Consider the following 19,557-nt stretch of genomic DNA (forward strand, 5'->3'; position numbering starts at 1 on the left):
AGTGGAAACGTCGGACGAATCTGGGTTTGGCTGATGCAAGGACAATGCTACCTGCCCGAATGCATAGTGCCAACTGTAAATCTTGGTGGAGGAGGAAAAATGGTCTGGGGCTGTTTTTCATGGTTTGGGCTAGACCCCTTAGTTCCAGTGAAGGGGAATCTTAATGCTACAGCATTCAATGACATTCATTCTGTGCTTCCAACTTTGTGGCAACAGTTTGGGGAAGGCCTTTTCCTGTTCCAGCATGACAATGCCCCTGTGCACAAAGCGAGGTCCATACAGAAATGGTTTGTCGAGATCGGTGTGGAAGAACTTGACTGGACAGAGCCCTGACCTCAACCCCATCGAAAACCATTGGGATGAATTTGAACACCGACTACGAGCCAGGCCTAATGGCCCAACCTCACTAATGCTCTTGTGGCTGAATGGAAGCAAGTTCCTGCAGCAATGTTCCAACATTTTGTGGAAAGCCTTCCCATAAGAGTTGAGCTGTGATAGCAGCAAATGGGGGACCAACTCCATATTAATTCCCATGATTTTGGAATGAGATGTTCGACAAGCAGGTGTCCACATACTTTTGGTCATGTAGCATATCTGTTATTTGGCATTGGATGTGTCCCAATCCACCGCATCCGCTTATATAACACTTCTGCACCTGTGGTGAAAGGTGACAGAGCTAGAGAGTGTTTGTCAGACCATGAGACATCCTGAAAATTGGTGTTCTCACACAATCGTCTGTAGCATCCGAATGGTTTGGCCTACAAACTATTATGATCTCTCTATGGAAAGATGACACTTGGTACAGTTGGTACAGCCGATTTGCAAATTTCTGTTTGTAGCATCCGCACAGTTTGGGCTACACAATATGTCCCCTCTGTGTAAAGGCGAGACTCTCACAAACACATACAAGTCAGGCCTCGCCTGAAGGTTCCCCAGTACCAGTCTAAAAAGTTAATGGGAGTACTGTATATATGGAGACTGTTTAGTGACCAAAATATGGGGTTTCATACATGTAAAAAATAGACACCTCAGAACAAACTTCCTTTAGATTTGTTTGGGGGGGGACTATCTGTTGTTCCATGTAGTGAATCTGTTATTCAATGCGTTTGTATGGGCTTATAGCAGTAAGGCCAAATACAATTTTTCATCAAATAAGTTATTTATATATTTTTTTGATACTTCAATCGGTCTTAAAATTCACAATCAAATAGCAAAATGATCCTTGGTATGAACTTCTTTAAAAAAAATCTGTAATTTAGTAGTAACCCCCCTCCACCAGTTTAGACGGGATTAAACAGGTTAACATTCGCAAGGCCGCAGGGCCAGATGGAATACCAGGATGCGTACTCAGAGCATGTGCTGACCAGCTGGCAAGTGTCTTCACTAACATATTCAACCTATCCCTTTATCTGGTCTGTAATACCGACTTGTTTCAAGCAGACCACCATAGTTCCCATGCCAAAGAACACCAAGGTAACCTGCCTAAATTAATATTGTCCTGTAGCACTCACATTTATAACCATGAAATGCTTTGAAAGGGTGGTCATGGCTCACAGCACCATCATTCAAGACACCCTGGACCCACTCCAATTCGCATCCCACCCCAACATATCTACAGATGATGGAATCTCTATTGAACGTCATAATGCCCCGAAAAACACCTACACAAAGGGAATACCTATGTAAGAATGCTGTTCATTTACTACAGCTCTGATTCAACACCATAGTCCACTCCAAGCTCATCACCAACCTCAAGACACTGGGTCTGAATACCTCCCTCTGCAACAGAATCCTGCTCTTCCTGACGGGCCACCCTCAGGCGGTGAGGATAGTTAACAACACATCCACCGCTCACGGTATGTGCTTAGTCCCTTCCTGTACTAACTGTTCAGCTAGAACTGCGTGGCCGTGCACAACTCCAACAGCATCATCAAGTTTGCTGACAACATGACGGTGGTAGGACTGATCACAGACGACGATGAGGCAGCCTACAGAGAGGAGGTCAGAGACCTGGCAGGCAGTGTGGTGCCAGGACAACAACCTCATTACTACAGTCCCTGTTTTGAACCCAGGCAGTATCACATCCAGCCGTGATTGGGAGTCCCATATTGTAAATAAGAATTTGTTCTTATTGTCTATTTAAATAAAGTTTAAATTAAAACAAATCCAGGACCTATATACCAGGTGGTGTCAGAGGGCCCAAGAAACACATACGATGATGTAAATATATCAGCTGTGCAAGTGGAATTGTCTTAATACAATTTTACCAAAAGAGAAACAAAACCATTCCAACTGTATCCTAACTATGGCTGGATTCCAATAGAATTTACAAATCACTTTGCAAGCCAGTAGAATGTCACTTGCAGGTAGGGTTGCAAAATTCCAGTTACATTCCTGTTTAATCAGCTTCTTGACATGCCACACCTATTTTTATTCAGGTTAGTTCATAGGAAGAGAGTGTAGATGCAGCCTTTTTTTTCTCCATTGTCGAAAGTTATGTGTAAGGTCCAATGCTAACTCAGACAAGGCCTGCATTAAAGCTGGGTGTTCTATCTGGAGGAATGCTATTGATAGTACCAAATGATTTGCTAGTCACCCATCAAGCAAAGAGCATTTTAAATACACTGCACTGTGTAAAGAAAAACTAGTTTGATGTGCTATGGGAACATCGCTGTCAACACTAATTCATGATAGGTAGCTGGCAAGAAATCGCATGTATTTGACTATGATTATGGACATTATTGAGTTCCTTGTTTCAAACCAGCAACCACCGAGGGGGACATTGGATGCAATAGAGCCAAGAGGGGAGGGGGGCAGTGAACTTTTTGGAATATAGTCTCTGAAAAGACAAGGAACTTGTCAAGGTGTTTAGTACCATAGCCCACAATGCCAGAACTCTGCAACTCTTCTGAAAAGGTAAGAAACAATCTAGCTGGTTGGTTTTGATCAAAATCTTGGTGGAATATCCAGTGGTGTCATTTCAGGAAAAACCTAGGTCATGCAATGGCAAAATGACTTACTTAGCTAGCCTATGTTTACAACAGCCTTGTTTAGTGTGTAGGGCACTATCCATGATACTGTTAAAGCACAGCGGAGATTTCGTTGTTCATTGTGGTATAGCGTGATATAAGCTAAATTCAACATAATTCCAATCCAAGAAACCAAAATGACACCCCTGGGTATAGCTACATATCGATATGTTTCATCATAGAAATAGATACATTATATTATGGTTTTCTTGCTAGCCTGTGCTCTTAGAATTTTTTTGGCTGTCCCCATAGGATAACCTTTTTTGGTTGAAAGGAAATCCTTTTGGGTTCTATATCGGTTCTTCAAAGGGTTCTCCTATGGGGACAGCTGAAGAACTCTTTTAGGTTCCAGATAGCAAAAAAAATATCAGAGTGTATTGGTTTTCGTGGTTGTAAATGGAACTGTATGTATTGGAAATGTGTTTATGGTAGGCTGCATTGCTTAATTGATTGAGTGGGTTGAATGGGGTGTGGCTTTCCGATAATTATTTTTGGCCAACCGCGAGTGGAAGTGTTGTACCAGTTTAACTGTGCTATGGTAGAGGAACATTTTGACGTCTACAAGGACTAAATGGCTTTGTAACTTTGGTGGTACTATATGTGACTTGTTTCAGGAAACTAGGCAGATGTCGCACGTCACTACTTCAACAGAGAGCCATTTTAACGTAAACTTTTTTTTTGCAAAATGTTTTTTTTTTTGCAGAAATACCTTCTGGAACATGTGAACTTTCATGTGCCTTAATAACAAACTTGTATGCCATTTGTAAATACGAATACAATTGTTCAATTATGAGCCTAGTTGGTTTATCCACGGAAAAAAGCGAGCAACCTTCCCCCTAACCATGATTGGCTTCCGTCTATAATATGAGCTGGTCAGTATGTGTAGGTAATCCTTTATAATGCTGCTTTTTTGAAAGATATCACGTAGTAGAGCTACAAAAGTCTACCTACATGTACATATTCCCTCAATTACCTCGACTAATCTGTGCCCCCGCACACTGACTCTGTAGCGGTAGCCCTTGTATATAGCCTCGTTACTGTTATTTTATTGTTGCTCTTTAATTATTATAATTTTTTTTAAACTTCCATTTATGTTAGTAAATACTTTCATGACACTTGTTTTTCTTAACTGCATTGTTGGTTAAGGGCTTGTAAATAAGTATTTCACTGTAAGGCCTACACCTGTTGTATTCTGCACATTTGACAAATTAAATTAGATTTTGATTTGTTGCTCTCCGCTTTCTGGAAGACTGAGTTTTTAAATAAATGGAATTAGAGTATGATAGCAAAGAAGATGGAGAGAATTCTGGCATTTGATTACATATATGCAGACGGAGTTGAAAAGAAAACACTCGGAAGGCTGTTGAAAACACCTGTCTCTGGATTACATCTTCAAAGGACAACCATGGCATCGGGGCGGCAGCGTAGCCTAGTGGTTAGAGCATTGGACTAGTAACCGGAAGGTTGCAAGTTCAAACCCCCGAGCTGTCGTTCTGCCCCTGAACAGGCAGTTAACCCACTGTTCCTAGGCCGTCGTTGAAAATAAGAATTTGTTCTTAACTGACTTGCCTAGTTAAATAAAGGTTAAAAAAATTAAAAATCCGTGACAAAGAGGGAGAAGCGTCCATCCTTGTATATGAGTAAGAGAGTCTAGCTAGCTACATTTTCAGATATTACACATTTTAAATTTTGTCAGAAAGTTGTTTTCATTTCAAGTTAAAGTGTACTATTAGCTAGCTAGCTAATGTTACTTGTATGATCCGTGTAGTAATAGTATTTGTATTTCAGAGCCGTTGGCATAGCTAGCTAACATTAGGCTATAACTAGCAAACATTGAACCTGGTTGGTTAGCTACCTGCATATTCATGCAGTGTAGTAACGTTATGAGTTGGGATTATGGTTCATTGTTTAGCTAGCGAGCTACATATCTAAACAAAAGTCTCCGTTATGCAAGTAACTATTTCAATACCATGTTTATGATGTTATTGCGATAACTGTCGTTAGACGTAGCTGGTAAATTCACTCTGGCTATCAACTCCGATTTCAGAGCACTCCTGTTTGAGTGTGCCAGAGCGCACTGACGAATAACTGACACATTTACGAACGCTCAACATCCGATGAAAATGGCCGGTGTCAGTAAACGTTGCAAAAAAAACGTAATTAAATTGTTGCCAGCAGCACAGTTGCAGTCACCAACGCTCTGGATAACATAAAAACACAACTAACCAGCTCTGCTATGGGGAGTAAAATGGTCAGAGTGAGCTCTTCTCTCATTTGTGTCTGGAAATAGCTAGCAAGCTAGCCAACGTTAGCTAGTTAGCTTGGGTGCTTGACCGCTGTTGTTAGGCCAGAGCGTCCAGTGTGCGCTCTGAACTCTCAGAGAGCAAAACGCTCTGAATTTACGAATGGACAATCTGACAATGCTCTGAGATAACGAACGCCCAGAACACACTCTGGCACAAATTTAAGAACATACCTGTAGTATAAGTCAGCCTTTAGTCTTGACATTTTTGGTTGTTTAGTACATAGCCTCACATGTGAATCCTTAAAGAGATAGGTGGGGCTAAAGATTAAAAGGATATGAGTGATGCTGAATGGGTGTAGATAAAGAAGAGCTCTCTAGTAGGTACCAAAACATTCAAGGGCGATTTTCTCAAAAGTGAGGTTACACGCTTATCAACTTTTAAAGTACAATTACTTTCCCATTATTCCTCAACTGTAGTGTATGATATACCATTTTCTAACTCTGAGTCTCTACTTTTACCAAATGTAAAAAACACCATTTAAAATGTTTACATAAGTCCGAATCGAGCCAGTTGGTCACATATGGAGGCAAAAAGCATGCTTTTTTACCTGTCGAGAAAGGTAGTGATGATACGTTTGATGCTCGAGTTCCCGAGGCATGTGTCAACATTACTAAGCAGTGTACTTTGAAGCAGTGTGCCGATGCCTGTATCCTGTTATCAGAAGCACATGATAAATGGCGTCCAAAGCTTAGTTTGGTCGAACAACCAACTAATTGGTTTGGTATTAGAAAAAAAGACCACGCTGCGCACACACTATGGGGTATGGGATGTCATCTATAATCATTTGGCTGCTCTAAATTATTTTGATCAGGAGGTGCCGCTAGTGTACACTATGTTGATCAAAGCCTCGTAATGAACATGTTTCGACAAAATTGGTTGGAAAATCTCGATGCTCCAGGAAACTTCATGTCTCCATCACTAGAGAAAGGTATTATCTGACGTATGTACTGGGGTACAATTATGTACCTACAGTATAACTAAAAGTACAAAAGGAGGTCAGGGTACCACCCCAGTGACAAGCGGAGACACACTTTTAGGAACAAATCCAAACATTTATTTCTGAGATTGTACTGGAGCTATAAAAATACCCAGATAGGAGAATGTGGGAGATAAGGCAGGGGATATGGCTGTGTGCTGTTAGTGTTGGTGTGTGCAAGTCTGCTTGAGTGTGTGGGTAAGCCTGTCCTAGCCTGTATAACCAGACTCACCTAGCAGTATGATGATACAGATGAGGATTGCGATGATGGCTCCAGTGCCCAGCCCTGCTGCGATGATGCGTTCCATGTCCACGCAGTCTCCATGGTGATCACACTGACACACCTTGACCTGTAAGTAGGATGTATTGGACATGGGCAGGTTGCCCGAGTCTGTGATGATGATAGGAACCTCGTAGATACCACTCTCCAGAAAACCTATCCGCAGCCTGATCTGAGCATATTCACCTGGGATAGGGACACACAGAGAGAGAGGGGGAGGAGAAGAGAGAAAGAGAGAGAGGGGGGGAAGGGTGAGAGACGGGGAATAGAGTGATAGGTGGGGAGGAAAAGAGAGTTTGTGGGGAGTTACAGATGGAGGTTGAGAGTTTTAGAGACAAAGACAGGAAATAAGAGTGAGAGAGAGAGAGAGAGCAAGGGAGAGTAATAGAGGGAAGGATAAAGAAAGAAAGAGAGCGAGATGGGGGAGAATGTTCAACAAGTTATTTAGTCATGCTAATAAAACATTTTTGAATTCAATTCAGTTGAGAAAGAGAAATGGAGCAAAAGAGGGGAAAAAGCAGATAGACTAACCATTGAGGCGTGTGAGGGTCCAGTTCCTGCGTGCATCTGCCGGCCGCTTGGCCAGTTCGAAGGCGAAGGGGCCGGCGTTAGGGGTCAGATCGGGGTCACTGGCGGTGATGTTGATGGTGTTGGGCTCAGGCTTCTCACACATCTCCACCTCCGGAGGGAAGACACGAGGAGCATTGTCATTTATGTCCAACAGGTACATCTGTAATGTACCTGTACCACTGGCTGGGGGGATGCCTGAGAGAGGGAGGATAAAGGGATGGAGGAAAGAGAGATGGAGAGACTAGTGAGATAAGCAAAGTAAAGAAAATGGCACCTTACATAGACAGGAATAAAAACAATAAAAACAATGTTTGGTGCAACATAGATACTGTACTGAACTATATGTTGAAAGGAACACATTACAGGCACATTACAGCACTCATACCAAACAGGATTCATGCTGTCATACATAATATTATGTCACACCCCAAACCACATTGCAACACTCAAATTTCTTAAAACAACACTCCGTCAACAGCTACATATGACTTCAGTGAAACTAACCTCCTAAATAAGAGATGAGAGAAATGTATGATCAAACACACCAGGAGGGTGAGTAAGGTAATGAGGGAGAGGGAAATCAGTATGTTAGGGAGGCTGCCTGAGGCACACAGCTGACCTGTGTGTGTGTGTGTGTGTGGTGTGTGTGTGTATTTGCCAAAAGCACAATGAAGAGCTCAGTCAGGATTGTGCTGAGACGCAGCAGGGGCTTTCTGTGCGTGAGTGGTGTTTTTAGAGTCTGTGTATGTGAACACTAGCTTGTGTGCTCATGTGTATACATGTAATTTTCTGTAGTAGTACTACCATTGTCATCTGATATTTTGCTTTCTTTTTGTGTGTGTGGGGGGGGGGACAAGATATTTATCTTATCGCGCCAAGAAAGTGAGTCAAACTAAATGGATTGTAATTGAATTGAATTGATGTGAATAGTGAGATTTAGCTCTAAGTGATTCTCTGCATGAGTACCCCACACAGCTATACACTGTAAGTTCCAAAAACAGTACAGGTCCCACCCGCACTCTCACCATTGTCAGTGGCCATGAAGGTGATGTTGTAGAGGTTATTCTTCACATATGGAGACTCTCTGTCCAGTACAGCGATGGTGGAGATCCGCCCGTTTACAGGGTCTATCTTCAGCCAATTAGCAGGGTCGAACACCTTGGCGTACCTTAAAATCAACCAATGAGATGACAGTACACAATTTACCCTTTGCTAAGCACAATTTACCTTTTGCTAAGCCCCGGCCACCTTGGTTACTGTTGCAACCTCAGACTACATTTTCCCAGGAAGCCCAATACACCACTCAAACCACAGGTGAAATCCCCTCACAATGATCTCAAACTGTGTTTTTATACAGGGAAATTAATCAGGAGTTTGAAAGTTCAGCCTGTTATGGTGGGATGGAGATTTGGCCTTCCATGGCGACATCCCCATGCAGTAAATTAGTTAATAGACCAATAAGAGAGTTTCAAACCAATCTGCCAAAACCAGCTAATTTTCCATTTCCTCTTTCCACTCATACCACTCTCAGACAGTCCAAACAACATTTTTGCTTGAGAAATATTTGAATTTATTTTGGACCTTTTTAATTGAAAACAATCACAGTAAGGTACTCAATTGCTGCCCAGAAATGATTTGATATTACAATAAAAACGGGTGCATTGGACCTTTAAGTGGCTAGCTAGCAATGTAAGGTGGTTAATGAGACTGAGAGCTAGCAAACAATATAACAAAAGTATAATTTGGATAAAAATAAATAATCAACAGGCTCTGCATTTCAGGAATCACAGTAGCAGGTTCCTCTGGTGCATTGTTTGCTTATTTAGCCATTTAAACAATTGCTTTTTTCAAGAAATGCTCTCCGTTTTTGCCATTGCCCTCACCAACTTACATGAGTTTGAAACGTGAGCTTATTCGAGGTGTCAGACTAGACGACAGTTCCTAACCATTGGAGCATTGCGAATGGATAGGAACTTTGGAGCGGGTCAATTACAACAGGAAGTAACGCGAAACTATGTAATGCATTTGAAACACACATTCAACACATAAAAAAACACATTGATGCGGCAGGTAGACTAGTGGTTAGAGCGTTGGGCCGGTAACCGAAAGGTTGCTAGATCAAATCTCTGAGCTGACAAGGTAAAAATCTTTCGTTTTGCCCCTGAACAAGGCTGTTAACCCACTGCTCCTAGGCTGTCGTTGTAAATAAGAATTTGTTCTTAACTGACTTGCCTAGTTAAATAAAAGTAAAAAAAATATATATATATTAGCTAACATGCCCAATGCTGATCCCTCTCTCATCTACTTACCGTATGTTCTGTTGCATGTATCTGTCAGGGTCCTGTGCTGTAAAGGTGGTGAGTAGCGAGCCGCCCGGTAGCCCCTCCTCTAGTTTGATGACTTTGGGGTTGGGGGAGAACTCTGGGCTCTCGTTGACGTCTGTGATGCGTACAGACACGGTGGCGGTGGACTGACGGGGCAGGTGGATACCACGGGCCAGGGAAACCTCGTTCTCAGCCAGTACCGTCAGCACGAAGGAACGACTCACCTCATAGTCTATAGGCTGGAGAGATACACACATACCAGTTAGCCACGCAGTTTACACTTCAATTTGTTTGTAAATCTGACATACCAAAGCTCTCACTTTGAAAACAGCCGTAATGTACAGTGGCTTCAGAAAGTAATCAAACCCCTTGACTTTTTCCACATTTTGTTGTGTTATAGCCTGAATTTAAAATGTATTAAATTGAGATTTCTTGACACATTAGTCCATAATGTCAAAGTGGAATTTTGTTTTTAGAAATGTTTGCAAATTAATTAAAAATGAAAATCTGAAATGTCTTGAGTCAAGTATTCAACCCCTTTGTTATGGAAAGCCGAAATAAGTTCAGGAGTAAAAATGCTCTTAACAAGTCACATAAGTTGCATGGACTCACTTTAGCATGGTGAAGTTATTCACTACACTTTGGATGGTGTATCAATCCACCCACTCACTACAAAGACACAGGCATCCTTCCTAACTCAGTTGCCGGAGTGGAAGGAAACCGCTAAGGTATTTCACCATGAAGGAAACCACTAAGGTATTTCACCATGAAGGAAACCACTAAGGTATTTCACCATGAAGGAAACCGCTAAGGTATTTCACCATGAAGGAAACCACTAAGGTATTTCACCATGAAGGAAACCACTAAGGTATTTCACCATGAAGGAAACCACTAAGCGATTTCACCATGAAGGAAACCACTAAGCGATTTCACCAAAAAAACGTGGCAAAGAAAGGAACTTTCAAAGTTTTATGTTTGGGGCAAATCTAACGCAACACATTACTGAGTACCACTCTTCATATTTTTAAGCATGGTGGTGGCTGCATGATGTTATGGGTATGCTTGCCAAGGTCTGGGGAGTTTTTTATGATTAAAAAGACATGGAATAGAGCTAAGCACAGGAAAAATCCTAAAGGAAAACCTGCTTCAGTCTGCTTGCCAACAGACACTGGGAGACAAATTCAGCAGGTCAATAACCTAAAATACAAGGCAAAATATACAGTACACTGGAGTTGCTTACCAAGATGACATTAAATGTTCTTGAGTGGCCTAGTTACAGTTTTGACTTAAATCAGCTTTAAAATCTATGGCAAGACTTGGAAATGGCTGTCTAGCAATGATCAACAACCAACTTGACAGAGCTTGAAGAATTTTTCAAAGATTAATGTGCAAACATTGTATAATCCAGGTTTGCAAAGCTCTTAGAGACTTACCAATAAAGACTCACAGCTGTAATCACTGCCAAATGTGATTCTAACACATATTTACTCAGGGGATGTGAATACTTATGTAAATGAGATATTTCTGTATTTAATTTTCAATACATTTGCAAAAATGTCTAAAACCATGTTTTCACTTCGTGTGTAGATGGGTAAGAAAAACATCTATTTAATCAATTTTTGCATTCAGGCTATAACACAACAAAATGTAGAATAAGTCTATGCTGTATCTCTGTCTCTTTGTCTGCATGTATATACAGGTCTATGCTGTAAAAGTTCATTTTCCATTCATAAAAAAAATACATTGGAAATATTTCTCATCAGAGCTGTGTAAATCCATACCTTAACCACAGTGACCAGTCCCTCATTGGTGGTGAGGTCAGTGGGGATGGAGAAGCGTCCAGTGGGGTCTCCAGCTGTGATCCTGTACACAGTACTCCAGGCTGCACTGTGGGGCTGGTCCTTATCTGTTACTGTCAGATTAGCTACAATCACATTCACACGGTTCTCCTGCACCTCTCCATAGAACTACAGAGCGAGGGGAAGTGAAAGAGAGAGGCGGGAGTGAAAGATGAAAATATTGCTCAATAATAGGAGAAAGATAGCCTCTTTTGATAAAACATTTGGTTTATTTGAAAAAAAATATCATTCTGTGTTTTATTTCTTCTGTGTTTGAGAGAGAAAGTGTGTGTGTCTCTTTGTACGTGTTCGTGTATTGTATGTCTGTATGCATCTGTGTGTGCACATTCGTGTGTGTGTGTATGTCTGTCTAACTGTCAGTATGTCTGTTTGTCTGTCTGTGACTTACTTTGTCAGCGGTGAACTCTGGGGGGTTATCATTGACGTCAGTGATCCTGATGATAGCCGTAGCTGTGTTAGACAGGCCATAGGTTGGGTTCCCCTCCATGTCAGTAGCCTGGATTATTAACGTGTACTGAGGAACTTTCTGGAAGAAGGAAGACAACAGGGTACAGGCCCATGTTACAGCGTATAATATAGACAGTCTATATTGTGAACAGACAATCATAAAACATTGATACACATTGACAGACAGCACACACACCTCTCTGTCTAGCCCTGCAGCCACAGTGATGATTCCTCCTGTCTTGTTGTTGATTGTGAACATGTTGGAGGAGGGGTTTTCAGGATTCTGAGATATAATCTTGTATCGGAGCATCCCATTGGCTGTTTTAGGGTCATCCTTGTCCAGTGACGTAACTGTCATCACAAAGGACCCTGGGAACGTGAACCAAACAAGTCAATTAAAACCTCTCACACAATGGAATATACGTGCATGCGTGCGTGTGCGCTGTTACCTGGTTTGGATCCCTCTGGTACTGATCCGTTGTAGATGGTGTGTGTAAACTCTGGTCTGTTGTCATTCATGTCTATGACGTTGATGACGATGTCTATGGGGTTCTCTATCTGGTTCCCATTCAGGTCCACAGCATGGGCTCGCAGCTACACGGATGCATACAGTAGTACAGGTTAAACTCATGGTAAGGACGTGGGCTGTCAACTATAGACATACAAATACAGGTTCACGGTTAGACACACTTATGGGAATGGTATGGGATCGCAGTTCCAGAGACTAATACATGGTTAGGGCATGGTTTTCTTAACCTGGTTAAACCAGACTGTTAGCATAGCGTTCAGTCTGAATTCACCAGGCTATGGCTGTTCTCTTTCTATCACATTTGTTTCCAACTCGATAACTCATGACGTCCCTCTTCTCTTGTTTTCTCTCTCACATGGATCAGAAAGGATTCCATATGTGTAAGCAATATGGTAATAGCTCCTCATAGACCTTGGATAGGATTGGGGTAGTTTTCAGCGTTTTGCTTACACCTCATAGGGCAATCCACCAAGGGCAGAGAGAGGGGAAGGGTGTAAGTTATCGGGATTGGAACAGGGCTATTGACTCTGAGGTTTGTATACACTTGGCCTCTCAAGGTTGGATCTAAGGATTCTTAAGAGTTTCTCTCCTAGGGCCTCTCCCCTACTGCTCTCTAACAGAGAGCACTACAGGGATGAAAGCTGAGTACGCTCCCCTGTACGCTGTATCCTGTCTCCAAAACAGCCATGGCAGAGAGGTAGAGGACTACCGCTAGGCGGGGAGTAGTAGCTGCCATAACATACAGCTGTTACAGTACCTACTCCTATACCCTGTCTCATAGCTGCAATCCTGGCTGTGCAGCTCCCTATAATGTCTCCAGTACTGCCACAGCAACACCTAATTAGTATTCATGACAGAGCTTCAGTGACTCTGACAGCTACATCACTCTATGAATATTCACGAGGTGGCCCCATCCTTCATGCAAATGCTCTGCTGCAGATCATAGTTGCTTGTGTGTCTGCATTGAGTGTGTTCTCAAGATCAAAGTTTCCTGTCCAACTAACTCTGTTTGGCGTTTTACTACTTCACATAGACCGATAAAGAATGTTGACCACCAAGCCACCCATTATGGAGTAATTGACAGGAATGTGGATGCTAATTCTACTCATTCTAATTCTATGAGCTGAACACTTACATGGAAATTGGAGATGTGTTCCCGGTCGAGGGGTTTGGTCACAGAGAGCTGGCCAGAGATGGGGTTGATGATAAAGATCCCGGTCGGAGACTGGTCAGCACCGGGTCCAGTCACACTGTAACGCAGGAGACTGTTCTTATCACGGTCCGACCGGATCTAGCAGGAGGGAGAGAGACAGAGGGAGGTAGAGTGAGAGATATTCCCAGTTTAGATACAGTACATTTACAACCACACTTTTATTCAAAACATCTTTAGCTCCCCTCAACACTATACATGGGCTGTATAGTACAGACAGGAAACAGAAGATGCACCATAAACCTTAATAAACATGTATAAATCACCATCCCACTCCCATTAACCCCCTGACTCAGCCTTATGCCGCTGATTACAATATAAATATATCAGCAGATGGTGTTAGGAGGAAATAGTTCGCTTTACATACACTGGAACCGCACACATACTGTACATATACACAAAAACTGTACACACAAACACACACTATAAAACCCTGTGAGCTAGTGGGGAAATGTGTCAAATGTGTCCTTTGAACTGTGTGTGTTGTGTGTGTGTGTGTGCCTCTGTGTTCCAAATCAAACTGTATTTGTCACATGCGCCGAATACAATGTGTAGACTTCACCGTGAAATGCTTACTTACAACCCGTTTGTGTGTGTCTCCGTGTATGTGTCTCCCCTACCCTGACTAGCTCCTCGGGGAACTGTCCTCGTGAGTTCTCAGGGACGTTGATGGGGGGAATGACCCAGTCCCTCTTCACCCGCCTCAGAGATCCATCGTCCCCAACGACCAAGCTGTGCCATGGAAACACGATCTCTCGCACCTGCTGAGTCACAGCTGCAGAGCTGGCGTTCACCTGCAGAGATGAGACAACAACAAAGGTTACACACACACACACACACGCAGAGACAGAGACACGCATATTACTCAGACCCACACACCAACACACACAAAAACACTATGACAAACACTATGATTTAGTGTATTCATGGCCTCGTTCCACAGAGCTGGATTACTGACATAATTTCTGAGGACCTGACCAATGATCAGACTGGCTGGCTGGCTGTGTATGTAACCTGTGTGTGTGTCCTCATATATATTTGCAGCCTAGGAATGCAGTTTTGTTTCCTCCACACTCTAATCTGAATCTGAATACAACCCTTCAGCCATCTCATCCTCTCGCTGCATCCCTCCACCTAATCTCTATCCCTATATTTTCATCCTTTCTCTCTTTCACTTCATTCTCTCCATCTTTCCCCTATATACCCTCATCCAACAGCCTTCTTCTGCATTATAACTCTCCCACTTGCCTCTCCAAACCCTCCCTCTCCTTCCTTCCTCCCTTTTCTCAGAGTATTCTGATCCATCCGTCTATTGAGCGAGCTAGCTGACTAATAGCTGCCTAACACTCCACTTGTTCAATTTCACAGCTTCTATTCACAAGTTTGGTATCGGTGGTATTATAACAGCTTTTTCTTTCCTTACACTGTTTTCCCTGCTCCCACAGAATGCTGAGAGACATTAATGGACACACTAAGCATATGGCACTGCACTATTTCTGGGAAAATGTTTACTGGGGAATGTCTCCTCATATATAGAGGACCTCCTTATTGCTCTAATTAACACACAGCAGGCAGTAGCACCACAAAGCAAATTGTCGAGGTTTAAAGAACAAACAAAGTAACACGGAAAGTTTTAAATCATTACTGAAAGTGTTGAATCTGTGGACCCATATAGATGCCAAAACAGTGTTAAACACTGCTTAGTGTAAAACCTTATTCAAATATTTCCCAGAGTGCCTTGGCTTTCAAGTAAATTGTAGAATTACCACCTATGACTCTATTTGTTAGTGACAGAGACATGGTAGCTGCATTCCTCCATTTTCAGTCCTGTGGCCTTCACCAAGTGAGATCCTAAGTGAAAATGTTACCATTAAAAATAATACATATTTAACACAATGTGTATTTCATATGGCCTTATTTTCAGGGCTTAGTTTTACACTAACACGGGGTCCTGAAACGTGAATTATTGCACCCATTACTGAAACATTTGATCCAGTTTAGATGCTTTAGGTCATCTTATAGCTTAGTCTTTCCAACCCTGGTAAATTGTCTGAATACAGGTTGTGGGTGATAAAAAAGTGGACATCCCAACACTGTCTGGTTTCCAATAAGAATTACACATCACCTTGAAAGCAGAAAATGGAACAACCATGTCCCTGCCACTAACAACTTGAGTCATGGGTGTAAACACAATTAAAATAAGGCATTACACTAAGCAGTGTGTTAATTTAACACTTTTGGGGTGTCTAAATGGGTCCACAGACTCACAACACTTTCAGTGTTGATTAAACACTCAGTGTTAAATGTGTTTGTTTTTTTAAACTGGAGAATTTGCTGTGCAGATGCTCTCTGCATTCCAAATGCTACCCTGTTCCCTACATAGTGCACTACTATTGACCAGGGACCTGGTGAAAAATAACACACTATAAAGGAAATAGGGTGACATCTGGGATGCACACTGTACTGTAGTGAGCCTCGTCTTCTTTCTGTGGTTATCAGCACTTTACTGGCCATCAATGACAAACAGAGTAGGTATATACCCCCGATAACATTATACTTCATCATCATGTTTAGGGCCAGGAGTTTTTACAGAATGCATGGGTTGTGTTTTCATTTCCCGCATGGGCCACATATGCGTAGTGTAAAAGTGTATTGCTTTGGATAAGTTATCTGTTAAATGAAATAGAAAAATCTGTATTATATCCCAGACCTGTTTGATGAGTTTGTGTTCTGTAGTCTCTCGCTTTCCGTCGTTCCGGAGGAGGAGGTAAACATGCGTCTTCCAATCCTCCTTGGTCTCCAGATCCCTCGCTCGCACCACCAAGGCGCTCTTCCTGTCGGCAAGACGGAAGGCATGCCGGGCGTACACCGTGCCATCCTCATCCAGCCTGAAGTCCTCCACGTCAACCACCTCCAACAGCACCCTGTCGCCCAGGCCACAGTCTGCGAACCTCACTGCAGGGAGAGAGAGCGAGAGAGATGTCAGCGAGATTTGAAAACAGAGGAAGACAACATACAGTACCAGTCAAAAGTTTGGACACACCTACTCATTCAAGGGTTTTTGTTCATTTTTACTATTTTCTACAGTGTAGAATAATAGTGGAGTCATCAAAACCATGAAATAACACATATGGAATCATGTAGTAAGCAAAAAAGCGATAAACAAATCTAATATATTTAAGATTTGAGATTCTTCAAAGTAGCCACTCTATGCCTTAATGACAGCTTTGCACACTCTTGGCCTTCTCTCAACCAGCTTCACCTGGAATGCTTTTCTAACAGTTCCCACATATGCTGAGCACTTGTTGGCTGCTTTTCCTTCATTCTACAGTCCAACACATCCCAAACCATCTCAATTGGGTTAAGGTCAGGTGATTGTGGAGGCCAGGTCATCTGAAGCAGCACTCAATCGCTCTCCTTCTTGGTCAAATTGCCCTTACACAGCCTGGAGTTGTGTTTTGGATCATTGTCCTGTTGAAAAACAAATGATAGTCCCAATAAGCGCAAACCAGGTGGCATGGCGTGTTGTTGCAGAATGCTGTGGTAGCCATGCTGGTTAAGTGTTCCTTTGAATTCTAAATAAATCACAGACAGTGTCACCAGCAAAGCACCCCCACACCATCACACCTCCTCCTCTATGCTTCACGGTGGGAACCACTTATGCGGAGGTCATCCATTCACCTAGTCTGCGTCTCACAATGACATGATGGTTGGAGCCAAAAATCACAAATTTTGACCAATTTGACCAAAGGACAGATTTCCACCGGTCTAAGCAAGTCTCTTCTTCTTATTGGTGTCTTTTAGTAGTGGTGTCTTTGCAGCAATTCAACCATGAAGGCCTGATTCACACAATATCCTCTGAAAAGTTGATGTTGAGATATGACTGTTGAACTCTGTGAAGCATTTATTTGGGCTGCAATCTGAGGTGCAGTTAAATCTAATGAACTTATCCTCTGCAGTAGAGGTATCTCTGGATCTTCTTTTCCTGTGGTGGTCCTCATGAGATTCCAAGAACACAGGATGAAATGTTACTATCCTTTGTGCAAGCACTTCCAAGAGTTAATGAACAGTGAGCCTGGTGAAATTTGGGGAGCGCATCGTTAGTAGTGTACCTTTGGTTCCTAGGGTGTTTCGGCCTTTCACACTATACACCCTCCCCAAAGGCGGCCAGCGACAGGATGATCAATCCTACGCTTGCGTCCCATTCCCAATTAGTCATAGGAGTTGCCTTGTTGATGATAGCTTCATTATAACGTTTGAAGGTTTTTGCGACTGCATTTGTATAAACTTTCAAAGTTCTTGAAATTTCCCGGATTTGACTAACCTTCCTGTCCACAGATTAATCTGTGGATCCATTAATGATGGACTGTAATTTCTCTTTGCTTATTTGAGCTGTTCTTGCCATAATATGGACTTGATATTTTACCAAATAGGGGATATCTTCTGTATATCACCCCTACCTTGTAACAACATAACTGATTGGCTCAAATGCATTAAGAAGGAAAGCCATTCCACAAATGAACTTTTAACAAGGCACACATGTTAATTGAAACGCATTCCAGGTGACTACCTCATGAAGCTGGTTGAGATAATGCCAAGCGTGTACAAAGCTGTCATCAAGGCTAAGGGTGAGTACTTTGAAAAATCTCAAATATATAATATATTTTGAAATATATAACACTTTTTTGGTTACTACATGATTCCATGTTTGTTATTGCATAGTTTTGATGCCCTCAATATTATTTTACAATGTAGAAAATAGTAACAATAAAGAAAAACTCTTGAATTAGTAGGTGTATCCAAACTTTTGACTATACATATACAATGGGGCAAAAAAGTATTTCGTCAGCCACCCATTGTGCAAGTTCTCACACTTAAAAAGATGAGAGAGAACTGTACTTTTCATCATAGATACACTTCAACTATGGCAGACAAAATGAGAATTATTTTCTCCAGAAAATCACATTGTAGGATTTTTTTATGAATTTATTTGCAAATTATGGTGGAAAATAAGTTTTTGGTCACCTACAAACAAGCAAGATTTCTGGCTCTCACAGACCTGTAACTTCTTCTTTAAGAGGCTTATCTGTCCTCCACTCGTTACCTGTATTAATGGCACCTGTTTGAAATTGTTATCAGTATAAAAGACACCTGTCCATAACCTCAAACAGTCACACTCCAAACTCCACTATGGCCAAGACCAAACAGCTGTCAAAGGACACCAGAAACAAAATTGTAGACCTGCACCAGGCTGGGAAGACTGAATCTGCAATAGGTAAGCATCTTGGTTTAAAGAAATCAACTGTGGGAGCAATTATTAGGAAATGGAAGACATACAAGACCACTGATAATCTCCCTCGATCTGGGGCTCCACGCAATATCTCACCCCGTGGGGTCAAAATGATCACAAGATCAGAACCACACGGGGGGGACCTAGTGAATGACCTGCAGAGAGCTGGGACCAAAGTAACAAAGCCTACCATCAGTAACACACTACGCAACAGCCCCAAAACATCACTGCTCTAGAGGAGATCTGCATGGAGGAATGGGCCAAAATACCAGCAACAGTGTGTGAAAACCTTGTGAAGACTTACAGAAAACGTTTGACCTCTGTCATTGCCAACAAAGGGTATATAACAAAGTATTGAGATACACTTTTGTTATTGACCAAATACTTATATTCCACAATAATTTGCAAATAAATTCATTAAAAATCCTACAATGTGATTTCTGGATTTTTATTTCTAATTTTGTCTGTCATAGTTGAAGTGTACCTATGATGAAAATTACAGGCCTCTCTCATCTTTTTAAGTGGGAGAACTTGCACAATTGGTGGTTGACTAAATACTTTTTTGCCCCACTGTACATATATTACTGTGCGACTAAAATAATCTTGGCGACCAACAACCTAAAGACCAAACAATCGACCTGTAAACTAATTGGGGTCAGCCCTAAAATGTAGTAATGACCAATTTGGCTACATTTAATTAAATGGACAAATCTGTAAACTGTCTTGCAAGTTTTCAA

General features: G+C 41.9%; 1 protein-coding gene across 1 annotated transcript in view; it reads right to left on the reverse strand.

Annotated features, from left to right (window-relative positions):
- Window positions 1–19,557, reverse strand: part of LOC109898084 (cadherin-2) — a 109,985-nt gene that overhangs the window by 22,631 nt on the left and 67,797 nt on the right. The window contains exons 3-13 of the mRNA XM_020492865.2: window positions 16,241–16,485; window positions 14,151–14,324; window positions 13,456–13,611; window positions 12,241–12,385; window positions 11,988–12,160; window positions 11,733–11,870; window positions 11,267–11,452; window positions 9,471–9,724; window positions 8,187–8,329; window positions 7,123–7,356; window positions 6,544–6,777 (exon numbers count right to left, since the gene is read on the reverse strand). Of these exons, the coding sequence (XP_020348454.1) occupies window positions 6,544–6,777; window positions 7,123–7,356; window positions 8,187–8,329; window positions 9,471–9,724; window positions 11,267–11,452; window positions 11,733–11,870; window positions 11,988–12,160; window positions 12,241–12,385; window positions 13,456–13,611; window positions 14,151–14,324; window positions 16,241–16,485 (2,082 nt within the window). The remainder of the gene's footprint in view (window positions 1–6,543; window positions 6,778–7,122; window positions 7,357–8,186; window positions 8,330–9,470; window positions 9,725–11,266; window positions 11,453–11,732; window positions 11,871–11,987; window positions 12,161–12,240; window positions 12,386–13,455; window positions 13,612–14,150; window positions 14,325–16,240; window positions 16,486–19,557) is intronic.

The sequence above is a fragment of the Oncorhynchus kisutch genome, linkage group LG10, assembly GCF_002021735.2.
Source record: "Oncorhynchus kisutch isolate 150728-3 linkage group LG10, Okis_V2, whole genome shotgun sequence".
Classification (NCBI taxonomy): Eukaryota; Metazoa; Chordata; class Actinopteri; order Salmoniformes; family Salmonidae; genus Oncorhynchus; species Oncorhynchus kisutch.